Source organism: Microcebus murinus, chromosome 3 (genome assembly GCF_040939455.1).
Source record: "Microcebus murinus isolate Inina chromosome 3, M.murinus_Inina_mat1.0, whole genome shotgun sequence".
NCBI classification, from domain to species: Eukaryota; Metazoa; Chordata; class Mammalia; order Primates; family Cheirogaleidae; genus Microcebus; species Microcebus murinus.
In genome coordinates, this window is record NC_134106.1 from 16,233,907 (window position 1) to 16,250,298 (window position 16,392).

General features: G+C 37.2%; 1 protein-coding gene across 1 annotated transcript in view; it reads right to left on the reverse strand.

Moving 5' to 3' along the window:
* The window catches only part of LDAH (lipid droplet associated hydrolase), a 116,873-nt gene that overhangs the window by 31,614 nt on the left and 68,867 nt on the right, over positions 1-16,392 (reverse strand). The window contains exon 5 of the mRNA XM_012787710.3: positions 7,578-7,812. Coding sequence (XP_012643164.2) covers positions 7,578-7,812 — 235 coding nt within the window. The remainder of the gene's footprint in view (positions 1-7,577; positions 7,813-16,392) is intronic.

Genomic DNA, 16,392 nt, shown 5'->3' on the forward strand with positions numbered 1-16,392 from the left:
AGAAATAATAAAGAGAAATGGCTGGGCATGGTGGCTCAGGCCTGTAATCCTAGCTCTCCAACAGGCTGACGCGGGAGGATGGCTTGAGGTCAGGAGTTTGAGACCATCCTGAGCAAAAAGCGAGACTCTGTCTCTACTAAAAATAGAAAAAATTAGCTGGGCGTGGTGGCGGGTGCCTGGAGTCCCAGCTACTTGGGAGGATGAGGCAGGAAGATCACTTGAGCCCAGGAGTCTGAAGTTGTTGTGAGCTAGGCTGATGCCATGGCACTCTAGCCTGGGCAACAGAGTAAGACTCTGTCTCAAAAAAGAAAAAGAAAAAAAAAGAATAAAGAGAAATCCAGATACACTTTACCCAGTTTCTCCCAAAGATAACATCTTATAAAACTATTGTACAATATTACAACCAGGATAACATTGATATAGTCAAGATACAAGATACAATTCTTCAAGATACAAGATACAATTTCTTCAGCACAAGGATCTCTCTTCTCGTCCTTTTTTAATTGCATTAATACCTACTTTCCTCCTTCATTTTTAACCCCGGGGAATCACTAATCTCTTCTCTATTTCTATAATTTTATCATTTCAAGAATGCCACATAAATGGAATCATGCAATATATAACATTTGGGGGTTGATTTGTTTTTCACTGAGCATAGTTCTCTGGATATCCATATAAGTTACTGTTTATATTAATAGTTTGTTTCTTTTTATTGTCCAGTAGGATTTCATGGTATGACTGTACCACCATTTGTTTAACCATTTACCAACTGAAAGATATCTGGGTTATTTCCAGGTTTTGGCTATTATGAGTAAAACTGCTATGCACATTGATATACAGGTTTTTGTGTGAACATAAGTTTTCCTTTATTAGGGATGAATGCCTAGAGGGGTAATTGCTGGGTCATATGGTAGCTGCATGTTTAGTTTTTAAAGAAACTGCCAAACTGTTTCCCAGAGCAGATGTACCATTTTACATTACCAGCAGCAATGTATGAATGATACAGTTTCTCTGCATCCTTATCAGCCTTTGCTATAGCTATTTTTTATTTTAGCCATTCTGACAGCTGTGTAAGGATATCTCCTTGGGATCTTAATTTGCATTTTCATAATGGCTAGCGATGTTGAACATGTTTTCATGTGCTTTTTTGGCATCTGTGTATCTTCTTTGGTGAAATGTCTTAGCCCATTGTCTAATTTGACTGTTTGGATTTTTACTATGGAGGTTTGGGAGGTTTTACACATTCTAGATAGTAGTTCTTTGTCAGTTAGGTTGTTTGTAAATATTTTCACCTAATCTGTAGCTTGTTCTTTGAAAAATCTTTAACAGAGCAACATTTTTACTTTTGATCAAGTCCAATTTATCATATTTTCCTTTTATGAATCATGCTTTTATTGGTAAGTCTAAGAACTCTTTGCCTAGTCTTAGATTTTGAAGATTTTCTCCTATTTTTCTAAAAGGAATATAGTTTTAAGTTTTATATTTAAATCCGTAATCCATTTTAAGTTAATTTTTGTATTAGGTGTTAGGTTTAGGTCAAGGTTCATTTCCTTTCTTTCTTTTCTTCTTGGCCTAGAGAGAGCCAAATGCTCCAGTAACATTTGTTGAAAAGGCAATCTCTCTTTCATCAAATTGCTATTACATTCTTGTCAAAAATCATTTGGACATATTTGTGTGGGTCTATTTTTAGGTCTTCTTCTCTGTTCACTGATGTATGTGTCAGTTTCTCTACCAATATCACACAGTCTTGATTACTATAGCTAAATAACAAATCTTGCAACCAGATAGGCTGATTCGTTCAACTTTATTTATTTATTTATTTTTTTTTGAGACAGAGTCTCGCTTTGTTGTCCAGGCTAGAGTGAGTGCTGTGGTGTCAGCCTAGCTCACAGCAACCTCAAACTCCTGGGCTTGAGTGATCCTTCTGCCTCAGCCTCCCGAGTAGCTGGGACTACAGGCATGCGCCACCATGCTCGGCTAATTTTTTATATATATATCAGTTGGCCAATTAATTTCTTTCTATTTATAGTAGAGACGGGGTCTCGCTCTTGCTCAGGCTGGTTTTGAACTCCTGACCTTGAGCAATCCGCCCGCCTCGGCCTCCCAAGAGCTAGGATTACAGGCGTGAGCCACAGCGCCCGGCCATCAACTTTATTTTTGTTTTACAAATTTTTTTTAGCTATTCTAGTTCCCTTTCCTTTCCATGTATTAATATATTTTAGAATAATCTTGTCTGTACATATAAAAAATCTTGCTTGGATTTTGATAGCAGTTATGTTAAACATGCATATCAATTTGGGAAAAACTGACATCTTCAATATGTTGAATCTTCCCATCCATGAACATGGTATGCCTCTCCATTTATTTAGGTCTTCTTTTGTTTCATTCATCAGTATTTATAGTTTTCAACATATAAGTTCTGTATATGTCTTGCTAGATTTATGGTTAAGTATTTAATTTTTTTAAATGGCATTATTTAAAAATTTTGGTTTCTATTGCTAGTATATAGAAACAATATTGATTTTTGTATGTTTATCTTGTATCCTGTGACTTTGATGAACTCCCTTAATTCTACAAGTTTATTTTCCTTGTAAATTCCTTGGGATTTTCCATATAGATAATCATGCCATTGACAAGTAGCAATAGTTTAATCTATTCTTTTCTGATATGTATATCTTTTATTTCCTTTCCTTGCTTTATTGGACAGTTAGCACTATGTTGAGTAAGACAGGTGAGAACAGACATCTATGCCTTGTTTCTGATCTCAGAAGAAAACATTCAAAATGTTTTTTTCTGTATTAGTTGATATGATCATGTGATTTTTCTTCTTTAGCTTGTTAATATGGTAAGCCATATTAATGAGTTTTTAAATATTGAGTTAACCTTGCATCCTTGAAATAGACCCTATTTGGTTGTGGCATTATAGCTCTTTTTATATATTCTCTTTGCTAATATTTTATTGGAGATGTTTGTGTCTATATTCATAGGGGATATCGGTTTATAGGGGTTGTTTTGGTACTATTTTTATCAGGTTTTGATATTAATACTAGCCTCAGCCTCCCAAGTAGCTGGAAATACAAGTGTGCACTACCACAACTGGCCAATTTTTCTATTTTTAGTAGAGACAGGGTCTTGCTCAGGCTGGTCTTGAACTCCTGACCTCAAACGATCCTTCTGCCTTGGCCTCCCAGAGTGCTAAGATTACGGGTGTGAGCCACCACGCCCAGCCAAGGTATACATATTAATAAATTAATTTTTTCTCTTGTTAATCTACCTTTTGTGACAAGGGTCTGTCCCAACTAAGAACTATGAAAGGGATAGAGAAAATGATTTTTTTCCATCCCCTATAAAAAGCTGCTCCTTTTCTGATATTTTGGCTAGAAAGAGGTCCTTGTTGGGGCTTTTTTTTTTTTTTTTTTATCTCTACTCTTTGGTGTTTCTGGGCTGCTGGCTCCACATCTAGAGTATATATTGTAGAAAGAAAAGCCATGGAACTCACTACTGTGTTGCTCCTTGGGTCCCCAGGTCCTTAACATAATCTGCCTTCTATTTATCTTGTACAGTCTTATGTTTGTTTCACATATAATATCCAGGGTTTTTAGTACTTAGTAGGAAAAATAGCAGAAGTATGTTTACCCTATCTTCCCAGGAGCAGAAGTCCTAGAAGGAAAATGGAGTCCTTAACTAAAGAATGCTTTTTTCTTCAATCCATATAATGAGGTATATGCAGCGAATTTTACATATACCTGCCAAAATTCCAAATGTTGACTTCCATTTGGTCTCAAGTAATTTCCAAAGGTGGATTCACCCTTAGATGTCATCTAGTGTAACTCTTGATCTGATCAACTACTGAGAACCAAAGAGAAGAGGTGACTTAATCGATGCCACAGAGTGAGTCTAGGGCAAAACCAAAATGAGGCTTGAGGGTTTCAAACTTCCAGTCAGTGCCATTTTCACTTACTAGGTCATCTTTTCCTTTTCTGTATTATGAGGTAAGGATGACAAGTTGGGCCAGATGGTCTTTAAGGGACATTTCCAACTTCAACCTCTGGCAATTTCTAAGACTGTCCTTAGACTTGCTTTCCCCTCTCCCTATCTCACTTTTTTTTTTTTTTATTTTACCACTATGCTAAGACTATAATAAAGAATGAAAGCTGGGGAGAACATGGAGGGAAAAAAATCCACATATACAAAAAATACATTGAACTTGTATTTGTGATGACTGCTTCTTGCTACATATTGGCCTATAAAGAGACATAAAAGATTTCAGGAGTTTTGCAGGGCTTTGCCTTGAAGGAATATGTGAATGTGTTAGTTCACAGATCAAAAGCTGCCTTGCCTCTGGAGTGCATCTCACTGGTCAGGAGCATTTGCATGGTGACACCTGTCTCTCAGACCTGGAGGCCTGCCTGACGCCTCTGTAGGACAAGGCTCGGTATGTGGTCACAGGTTGAGAACTGATAGAAGAATGCTAGCCCAGCAGTAACCTGCAGCTAGAGACAATTAGCCTAAGGGACAGTTCCTGCTTCATTCCTGACTACTTGTCTCAATCAACAAGACACCAGATAAAGAAATAAAGAGGCACTATATTTCTGTTTAGCCTTTCTGCTAAGTGATAATTTTATCTTAGGACTTAGAAGTTTATCTTAGAAAAGTTTTGTAACCATTTGCCCACATAGACAGAGTTAATTAAAAGATCTCTAGAAGCTTTGGGGGAGACATAAAACCTAAACGAACTATCTATTACTATGTAAATCTGTTACCACTGGCAACTAATTGCTGTACCGATAAATACTGCTGTGGGACTTCACTTGTGGCCTCACAGCTCACAGGAATGCTGGAGTATCCCCTGACTCCCCCATCTTTAAAACTATACTTTCATCTCTATGTCTCTTTATTATTTCTCTATTGTCTATTTTCCATTATTTCCATATCCCTTGCGACGACCCTGCCAAGGGACTCAGTTTTGCTGGGAGAGTAGCTAACTCCTCGCAGCTACATATTTGGCAAAACACCTCCCATACAAGCTGCAGCGTATACGACTGAACAGACAGAGCTGTGACTTGTTTCTAGATTCATTATGTATGTGATCTTATGACATTCTTAATAAGGGTGAGCATGTGAGCGGGACCATTCCAGCCCCGCCCTGACAGCTTTTCCTGGAAGCAGAGAACAGAACTTTGACCCCTGCTAACTGCCTGAGGGCAGGCTTACCCAACCCAGCTCCGCCCAGAACAAGAGCTGATAACAGGACACAAAATCAACAGCATAGCCTGTTCCTCCAAGCAAACGCCACCTACTGACAGGGACGGCATCTTGCACAGCCTTTCCACGGCACCCACTGACTCAATATACAGGGAGTGGTCCAATCTCACCCACAGACACCACCTAATGCCTCAGAAACTAAACAAGGTGTGTGAATACCCAAACAATAACCTAAAGGAAAGAAACAACAACTGATCGACATGGGAAGAAATCAGCGAAAGAACTCAGGAAATATGAAGAACCAAACGGAAAACACCCCCCCAAAGAGGAGCACCAGCCTCCTAGAAACGGACACCAACCAAAATCAGGCAACCAATATGACAGAAGAGAAATTTCGTATGTGGATCATAAGAACACTCACCGAGCTACAACAACTCAATAACCAACACAAAGAAACCACAAAAAGCCTCCAGGACCTAGAACAAAAGTTCACTAAAGAAATAGACACAATGAAGAAAAGTTTAACCGAACTCCTGGAAATGAAGAATCAATTCAAGGAACTACAAAATGCAGCAGAAAGCCTCAAGAACAGGGTAGATCAAACAGAAGAAATAATCTCAGAGATTGAAGATAACATCCTCCAACTAAATAAAACCGTCACAGAGATAGAGCAGAGAAACAAGAGAAAAGAGCAAAGCCTACAAGAGCTGTGGGATTATGTGAAGAAACCTAATGTGAGGGTCATAGGGTTACAAGAAGGGGAAGAAGACAACACTCAAGGGTTGGACAAGCTGTTTGAAGATATAATAGAGGAAAATTTCCCAGGCCTTGCTCAAAATCTTGATATACAAGTTCAAGAAGCTCAGAGGACCCCTGGGAGATTCAATGCAAACAGGAAGACGTCACGACATGCAGTCATCAGACTGACCAAAGTATCAACTAAAGAGGCCCTTCTAAGAGCTGTAAGACAAAAGAAGCAAGTAACATACAAAGGAAAGCCAATTTGAATAACATCAGACTTGTCTAATGAGACTTTACAAGCAAGGAGAGACTGGGGCCCCATTCTCACTCTTTTGAAACAAAACAATGCCCAGCCTAGAATATTATTCCCTGCAAAACTAAGCTTCGTATATGAAGGAGAAATAAAAACATTCTCAGACAAACAAAGGCTCAGAGAATTCACCAAGACAAGACCAGCCCTACAAGAAGTACTTAAAACAGCGTTACGCACAGAACATCATAATAATAACCCACGAATATAAAAACAACCAAAACCCAAAGATATTAAAGGCCAGATATTACAATGGCTCAAGACAGAAATCATAATAAGGGTGAGCATGGAAAACTTTATTCAGGAGTCCTGCCTTTACCATTAATGAGGGCAAAAAGACAACAGCAGCAGCTATGGTAAAAGAAAGCTTATCATAGTGGTAGACTGCCTGCATTTGAACACTATCCACTACTTGTGTGAGTTTGGGCAAATCATGTAGCTTCTTTGTACCTCAGTTTCTTCATTTATAAAACGGGGACGGTAACAATACTTAAACCTCATTAGTTCTTCTGAGTACCACAGTGCATTAGCTGTTGCTGCAACTATTGCTGTCAAATCATTTATTGGAAGCCTGTTATAATGCTAGATAGAAACTTTGTGTATAGTATCACATGTAACCCAAGAATAACCCATTAAAATATGGGGTACTATTATCCCCATTTCATATATTAAGAAACTATGATTATTTTATAATGAAAATCATTTATAAATACAGTATAAATTAGTATTATCTAAAACAAGAGATTACATTTTAAAACAATTTTAGAAGCCAAAAAGTAAAGTAGCAAAAACATTCCCTGGAACATTCCGAAAATACAATCAGCAAAGCATCTACTATTAAAATATATTACCATGATGATTATTTATTAATATTACTTATAATTTAACCTTTCCAAAAACATTTAAAGAAGGAAAATAAAAACATAGTCTCTTAACTGTACAAGAATACTAGGCCTTGTTTTCTTGTACTTTTTTTTTTTTTTTTTGCGAAGTACTTCTACTGAGCCAACAGGGCACATTCTGGATTCCTGTAAGGACTCCATGTATACTATGTGCTATGTACAGGAGAATTATTTCTCACCACGCTACTGCTAGAGTGGAGAATCAGAAACAAGCTAAAATTAAAGCTTAATGAGCCTTTTCTATTTGTTACACAGAACACCTCACAGTCTATTTGCAATTGTATTTATTTCTAGTTTTAAACTTTTGGGAGGAAATAAACCCCAAAAATAATTGCTTGCTTGATATTCGTTCACTTGAGATTATTCTGTAAACACTTTCTGATATAAGAATAAACGTATACATATTAAAATGTGCTTACCAAGGCAGAATGGTTCTAGTACATTCATCAGTGAAAATTTACTCTCCATGTTCCATCTTTGGAGGACCATTCTGATCACCAAAGACTTGATTTTCTGAGGACACGGTTTAAATAATAAGTAGCCAGCAGCATAGAGAACATACCGAAACCAGCACAAAAATGGAGTGGCAATTCTGCCTTTGGGTGACTCAGACATTCGTTCAATTGTTGGAAAGAGCAGAAAAGAGCGAATCACCTATAATAAAGAAACATAATTTGATGAGAGGTTTTCTTAAGGTGTAGCCCATTACTTTATAGTTTCTTTTATATAGTACTGACAATTCACTGGGTTTTACAATGATGAGAGATCTGTTCAGACTGTCAAGAATCATCACCCACTGCCCTCTCAGTCCATAACCTGTCTGGGTAGGATATAAGGATGCCCCTTGAGGTGTTAGAGATAATTTTCAGGGTAAGAAGGAATCAGATTCCTAAATAACTCATAGATTGTGATAGCAATTCACAATTCCTTTGAAGGATTGATGAAAGTACGAACTAATATACTATTTTAGTAGTTATACCAACTTGATTGACTAATGATACCAGTAGAAAGTAGAACCATATAAGTGATTTCATTTCTGTTCATCATCTTCTATTAATTATATTTGGAGATAGAGAAGCTCTTCTATTCCTTAACCTTACCAGCCAAAGAAAATCTTTAGCAGGACCAAACATATTTCTAACAACTGATTCAATGTTAAAGTATGGGCCAGGTACAAGGGAAGCTGGGAATCTATTCCTACATGGGAAAATGTTTAAGAACAAAAATATCACCTCATTTCATCAGAATATCAGGAAATATATTTTAATAATACTGTCGTAAGAAAAAAAATCACTAAAACCATTTTAAAGTTAAACTTACCACTGTTTACCATATTATTATCTTTGAAATTAACATATAAAAATAATTTATGGTGGTTCAGAAAAGTCAAAATAGTTAAGCTCAATCCCTATTAATAGAGTAATATAAATGGAATAGATCAACAATGTTAAAGACAGGAAATGAGAATGGAGACAATAGTTTTACTTTTTTCTTTTTAAACCACATTTTAAATTGTTAAGTATAACACACATGTAGAGTATGTAAAACAGAAACATACAATATAACAAATGAGTATAAAATGAATAGCTAGATGGGTCAAGAAACAAAACATTGCCAGAAGCCCTGCTTCTGCATCTTCTAATCGCAATTCCATCTGCTCATATCTTAGGTAAGCTTTTCTTTAGGATCAATACTTACCATCTCTTACTACTATACTCACATTCTTATTTTGTTTTACATTAATACCATCTCTTAATACTACAGCTTATTTTTGCCTGTTGATGAACTTCATATAAATGTAATCATACAGTATGCTTTTGTGGTTTTACTTGTTTCACTCACTCAACATTATGTTTGTAAGATTCATCCATGTTGATATATGTTGCAATAGTTTATTCATTATCTTTGCTGCATAATCTTCCATTGTATGAATATACCATGATTTATTTATTTTATTCATAGACATTTGAGTTGTTTTCAATCTAGGGATATTATAAATATGCTGTTACTAACATTTTTTAATTTTTATTTTTCAGGGTTAAACATGTATTTTTGGTCATTGGTTCCATAGATATAATTCCTCAACTGACCAAGAACAATAGTTCATTAGACAAGATGTTTTGTAAAGTGGTTCATTTCCATATACTGTACCCATATTGAGATTAATGTGTCCCTCAAGGTTCATGTGTTGGAAACATAATCCCCAATGCAACAGTGTTGAGATGTGGGACCTTTAAGAGATGATTAGGTCATGAGGGCTCTGCCCTCAAGAATGGATTAATGCTGTTATCTTGATAGTCTGCTAGTTATTATAGGAATGGGTTCCTTGTAAAGCTCCTGATAGGAGTTCAGTCCCCTGCTCTCTTGCAAGCCTCATGGTAACCTTTAATTAAATCTTTTTGGGAAACACCCAGAAGTGGCATTGGTGGATCTTAATTGATTTTCAAATGTTGAATTTATTCTCCTTTTTACCCCTGGGATAAATTCCACTTAGTCATGGTGTATAATTCTTATACATTGTAGATTCAATTTATTAAATATTTTGTTGAGGATGTTTAGATCTATGTTCATCAGAGGTATTGGTCTGTAGTTTTCCTGTAACGTTTTTGTCTGGTTTAATGTAAAGGTAATGAGTTAGGAAGTATTACTTCTGCTCTATCCTCTGAATTAGATAGTAGAGAACTGGCATAGTTTCTTCCTTAAATGTTTGTTAGAATTCACCAGGGAACCCATTTGGGGTTGGTGCTTTCTGTTTTGCAAGATTGCTAATAATTGATTCAATTTCTGTAACAGATACAGGCCTATTCAGATTGTCTATTTCTTCCTGTGTGAGTTTTGGCAGATTGTGTCTTTCAAGGACTCAGTCCATTTCATCTAGGTTATCAAATTCGTCAGCACAGAGTTGTTTATGGTAATTCCTTTATTATCCTTTTAATGTCCATAGGATCTGTAATCATGTCTCCTCTTTCTTTTAGTAATCTGTGTCCTATTTTTCTTAGTTAGCTGGCAAGTGGCTTCTCAATTCTATTCAACTTTTCAAAGAACCAGCTGTTGGTTTCACTGATTTTTTCTACTGAATTCCTGTTTTCAATTTCATTGATTTCTGCTAATTTTTATTTTTTCTTCTGCTTATTTTGGATTTAATTTGCTCTTTTTTCTAGTTTCCTAAGGTGGAAACTTATTAATAGATTACTGATTTTAGTTCTTCCTTGTTTTCTAATATGTAATTGCTATAAATTTCCCTGTAAGCACTCCCTTTGTGGCATTCCACAAATTATAAATTGTGTTTTCATTTTCATTTAGTTTATATTTATTTTTTCTTAAAATTTCTTTTTTAACCCATGTGTTAGTTAGAAGTTTGTTCTTTACATCTCCATGTATTTTGAAATTTTACAGTTATCTTTCTGTTATTGATTTCTAGTTTAATTCCACCATGGTCTGAAAGCAGACATTTATGATTTCTGTTCTTCTACATTTGTTTAGGTGTTTTTTATGGCCCATAGGTGGTTTATCTTCATGAATGTTCCATGTGAGCTTGAGAAGAATGTATAGTCTACTTTTGTTGAGTGTAGCTTATGAATGTCCATTACATCCAGTTGATTGATGGTGTTGTTGAGTTCAACTGCATCCATACTCATTTACTAACTGCTAGATCTGTCCATATCTGAGAAAGGGGTGTTGAAATCTCCAACAACGATCGATAGTGGATTTACCTGTTTCTTCCGTGGTTCTATTGATTTTGCCTCACGTAGTTTGATGCTCTGTTGTTAGGTGTATACATGGGAAGGATTTTTATGTCTTCTTAGAGGACTGATTTCTTTATCATTATGCAATGCCCTTGTTTATCCCTGATAACTTTCTTTGCTTTGAAGTCTGCTTTGTCTGGAATTAATATCTCTTTTTCTGCTTTCTTTTGGTTAGTGTTAGTCTAGTATGTTATTCTCCAACCCCTTACTTTTAATCTATATGTGTCTTTATATTTAAAGTGGGCTTCTTACAGACAACATATAGTTGGGTTTTCTTTTTTGATTCACTCTGACAATCTCTGTCTTTCAGTCAGTGCATTTGGACTATAGTCCAAATCAATAGTGGACTATTGGACTATAGTCCAATCAATAAGTGATTATTGATATAGTTAGATTAATATCAACTGTATTTGTTATTATTTTTTCTTTGTTGCCCTTGTTCTTATTTTTGTCTTCCACAGTTTTTCTGCCTTTTGTAGTTTTAACTGAACATTTTATATGATTCCATTCTCTCTCTCTTCTTAGAATAACAGTTATACTTTTTTTAAAAAAAAACAAACTTCTTTTAGTGGTTGCCATAGAGTTTGCAATATACATTTACAAATAGTACAAGTCCACTTTCAGATAACACTATACAACTTTACTAGTGTATCTTATAAAAACAAAATAATCCTAATTCTTCCCTCCTATCCCTTATATCATTATTGTCATTCATTTCATGTATGCTTATATATAAGTATACATATATATAAATGTACATAATCAAAAACATTGGTGCTATTATTATTTTGATTGAATTGTTAGATTAAGAATCTAGAATAATTAAGAAATATTCCTTCTTTAATGTTATTCTTTTTTATGTAGATCTGAATTTCAGTATATTATTCTCTCTCTGAATTTCCTGGATCTGTGGTTGAGTGTCTGACATTAATTTAGGGAACTTCTCAGTCATTGTATGAAATATTTCTTCTGTTTCTTTCTTTCTTTTCTGTCTGATATTCCCCTTATACATATGTCACACTTTTTGTGGTTGTCCCACGTTCACTGGATATTCTGTTTTTTGGTTTTTTTAAATAAGTCTTTGTTCTTTGCTTTTCAGTTTTGGAGGTTTCTATTGAGATATCCTCAATCTCAGAGATTCTTTCCTTAGCCATGTCCAGTCTACTAATAAACCCATCCTAAGCATTCTTCATTTCTGTTCCAGTGTTTTTTTGATCTCTAGCATTTCTCTTTGTTTTTTTTTTTCCCTCAGGATTTCCATTTCTCTGCTTATACTGACCATCTGCTCTTGTATGTTGTCTATTTAGCATGTTTAATCATAAAAATTGACCTGGTATCACCTATAATTCTGCCATTTAGGTAATTCTAATATCATGAGTCCTTTTATTCTTCAAAGTGTTATAGGTGTTCTGTTGGATTTTGCAAGACTTGACAGATTTCAGACAAGGGTGGATTTACACAAAGCAATAGCTGGTAGTGAGAGAGAAAGGGCCTCTTGCTGTCCTACTGAGACCTCTCAGATGAAGGCCTAAGGTGCTACTTTCCTCATCCCATAGGAAAAGTTCTCCTTCCAAGCAGAAGGGCAGGTTTCCTGGTAGCAGCTGAGGTGGAAGCAAGGACAATCATGAAGAATCTGACTTCTCAGCTTTGCCTGGGTTCTAGCTCATCAGTCCCACCTGGAGCTGCAGGAACATGATCTGGTAAGGAAGGCAGGTCAGCCACAAGTCACAGTTACAGCAGGCTCCTTGGCAGCCAACATTCTTCAATAATATCTTGAAAAGTTCAGTGGTTCTGTCTTTTATATTTAGGTCCATAATGTACTTGAAACTGATTCCATGTATGCTGTGAAATATGGCTCTCATTTAATTTTTTTTCTATGTGGAAACCTAACTGTCACAGCACTATTAAGTACAACTGCTGCCCTTCCCCTGCTTTTCTGAAATGACATTTCTGTTGTAAATCATGTATATATGTGAATAGATCTATTTCATGGCTTTCTAATCTGTCATACTGGCATACTTTTCTAACTCTGTGCCAAGAGCATAACGTCTTATTTTAAAAAGCTTTATAATAAATTTTGATATTTGGTAGAGTAAGTTAAACCCCATGTTCTTGTTCTTCAAGAATGCCTTGGATATTTTTGGCTCTCTGCATTTGTGTAAACATTTTTGAACTGGCTATTCAAGTTCCATAAATATATTGTTGAGATTCTGATTGGTACTGTGCTAAACTTAGTAATATATTTATAATATTGAGTTCTCCAATCTATGAACAACAAATTAGGTATAGGAGGAATGTATCAACACAATAAAGGCTATATATGATGATCCCACAGCTAACATTATACTCAACAGTAAAAAGTTGGAGAGAGCCAAGATGGTCAACTACAGACATCACTAGTTGGACTATCTTGGCTGGAAGGCAAAATATTGGACTGAGGAGAGTGAAGAAGAGTTGCAGCTCAGGTGTGGATCACAGAGAGAAACAACAGAGACGTCTGGAGACCCCAGAGAGGAAAACTGCAAAGTTGAAAAAGAAGAAGATAGAGAGGAGGTTGCGGTGTGGATCAAACCCAGAGAGGCTTGGAGCCAATGAAAGAGTAAGGTGGGGGATTCCCCTCCCCCACCTAGATGCCTTCAGTGAACAGCAGGACACAAAGTATATTGACGGTACTTCCACCCGCCATGAGCCCAGGCATGGCAGCTAAATAGGAATAGTGGGGTGAATTAGCAAATCCCATGTGTTTCATTGTCCATAAGGGACACCCCACAGGAGAGTGCCACAAGACACCAGAGTGGTGGCTTTCTTACACCCAGACACTTCCTCCTCTGCACCCCTCCATTCGTGGCATCATAGAAAGTAATTTGAGCTTGGGCTGACTGGTAGCTGCAGCTTCCCTCTCTTGCCACTGCTGGAGAACCACCATATTGGTTAGGGGTATGGCACTCACAAATAGACTAGCCCCTGGTTCCCATGGCAACCGAATGCCTCAGGTGCCAGCTAAACAGAAACAGTGGCCCCCTCCTCCTACTCATAATAATAAGGAGTGCAGCTCCAGCCAAGAAATTAGCAAGTGGCCACTTCTCTCCAGTGGGAGAATACCCCTGGCTAGGCCTCTGGGGATAGAGAGGCCTACAATTCTCCCCCTGGGGTCTTGTGGAACAGGGGTGCACAATTGGGGAACCCCCTACCTATCAGTGTTTCATGGAGATGCACGTGAAGTTCAAGAACTGGTCTCGGGCAGTAAGGGAACTCAAATGGACTGATCTGATGGGAGTGTGTTGTGGGGTTCCAGGAAGCAGCTCACCCCTCCCCACAGAGAAACGACACTAGTGGACTAGGGCGGAAAAAGCCCGGCCCATGGCCTTAGCACTCAAGTGTCTAGACCCCTCCCTTGGGCATAGCCTTTCGGGTTTGGAGAACCTGCCCTGAACCTCATACCAAGGGCTCCCCCTAGAGGCCAGGAAAGCAATCTTTGAGCCCTGCTGAGGCTTTGCAAAGGCTTTTAGGCTTTTGTGATCCAGCTGTGAACTGTCTTGCTCTTCCCTGCCTATTTAGTGGGAATAGAGATCAAGTAACCCCCTGGGAGTTACAGGGTCCCTCCTAAAGCTTAGAGCATTTGTGTGCCCCACCTGGGGGACCAGAGCATACCATGGCAGAAAAGAACATCTCAGCAGCTGGCTCTTCCACATAAGCATCAACCAATGATAGGGGGAAAAACTCTATTGCTGAGCATAGCACCTTCCAACTCAAGCAAATAGGGAGTAGCTGATTCATGCTCACAAGTACCATCCACCATCTTGGAGATTAAGGCAGGGACCTAACTCATTTCACACTGTTGGGCAGAGGTAAAGAAAGACAGAAAGTCAGAAGTAACCCACGAGGTTCATCAAACCTGCTAGAACACCCCATATGCAACTCAGGACCAGCACTCTTCTCCCTGGCACAGGCCTGCAAGCTAGGCCTAGCACCTCTAGGTCTCAATTGAGAGGCCAGATGAGAAGGAATCAGTGAAAGAAGTTGGAAATATGAAAAATCAGAGCTAAAGCACACCCCTAAAACAATAACTCCTTACCAATGGATACCAACCAAAATGAAAATATTGAATGAAATTGATTGAATACTGTATGAAAAATGATTGATAAAACATTTTGAATATGTATTATAAGAAAGCTCAATGATATATAAGAGAAAGTAGAAACCCAACACAAAGAAACTACAAAAACAATATAGGAAATGAATGAAAAATTCACTAAAGAAATTGAATTATTAAAAAAAATCAAACAAAACTTTTAGAAATGAAAAACTCATTCAAGAAAATATAAAGCACAGTGGAAAGCCTTAAGAATAGGCTGGATCAGGCTGAAGAATCTCAGAGCTTGAAGACACCATCTTTGGATTAAATAAGTCAAAGACAAAGAATAGAGAAGAGGAATGAACGAAGGCTACAAGAAATATGGGATTATATAAAGAGGACTAACAGGCATCCCTGAGGGTGAAGAAGAAAACACATAAGGGTCGGAAAACCTATTTGAGGGAATAATTTAGTAAAACTTCCCTGGTCTTGCTAGAAATTTAGATATCCAGGTATAAGAAGCCCAATAGACTCCTGGGAGATTCATCCCACAGAAGCAAACACCACCACACATAATCATCAGACTGGTCAAAGTTAACATGAAAGAGGAACTCCTACAAGCCATAAGGTGAAAATGTCAGGCAAGTTACAAAAGAAAACCCATCAGACTAATGGCAGACTTCTCAACTGAGACCTTACAAGCCAGAAGAAATCGGGGCCTCATTCTCAGTCTTCTCAAACAAAGTAATGGCTGGCCTAGAAATTTGTACCCTGAAAAACTAAGTTGCTTATGTGAGGGAGAAATAAAGACTTTCTTAGACAAGCAAACACTGAGGGAATTTGTCAAGACCAGAACTGCTCTGCAGGAAATGCTCAGATCTGAAGGATGACTTAAGCCTTTTGCAATAAGATGGATGGAACTAGAGACTATTTTCCTAAGTGAAATATTGCAAGATTGGAAAAACAAAGACCACATATACTCACTATTATTATTATTATTTTTTTTTTTGAGGAGAAGGAAAGAGAAGTTATTACTTTGCCAGCAAAGGAGAAGGATAGAGACTTCTGTCTGCAGAATGCCATCATCCTAATAACAAGCAGAAATACAGAACTTTTAAAGGGTAGGTTCTCAGCTTCAGGCAATTGATGTTCAACTACAGTTGATTCTGATCATCCCATCTCCACTGACGACAATCCCGTGACCTGCATCCAGGTGTACTCACTATTAAATTGGAACTAATCGATTAACACTCATAAGCACATATGGAAGTAAAACTCAACAGAAATCAAGCAGGTGGAAGAGGGGTGGGAGGATAGGTAATATTATACCTAACAGGTACAATGCATAGTATCTGGTGATAGATACACTTATAACTTGGACTCAAACTTTACACAAGCAATTCATGTAGCCAA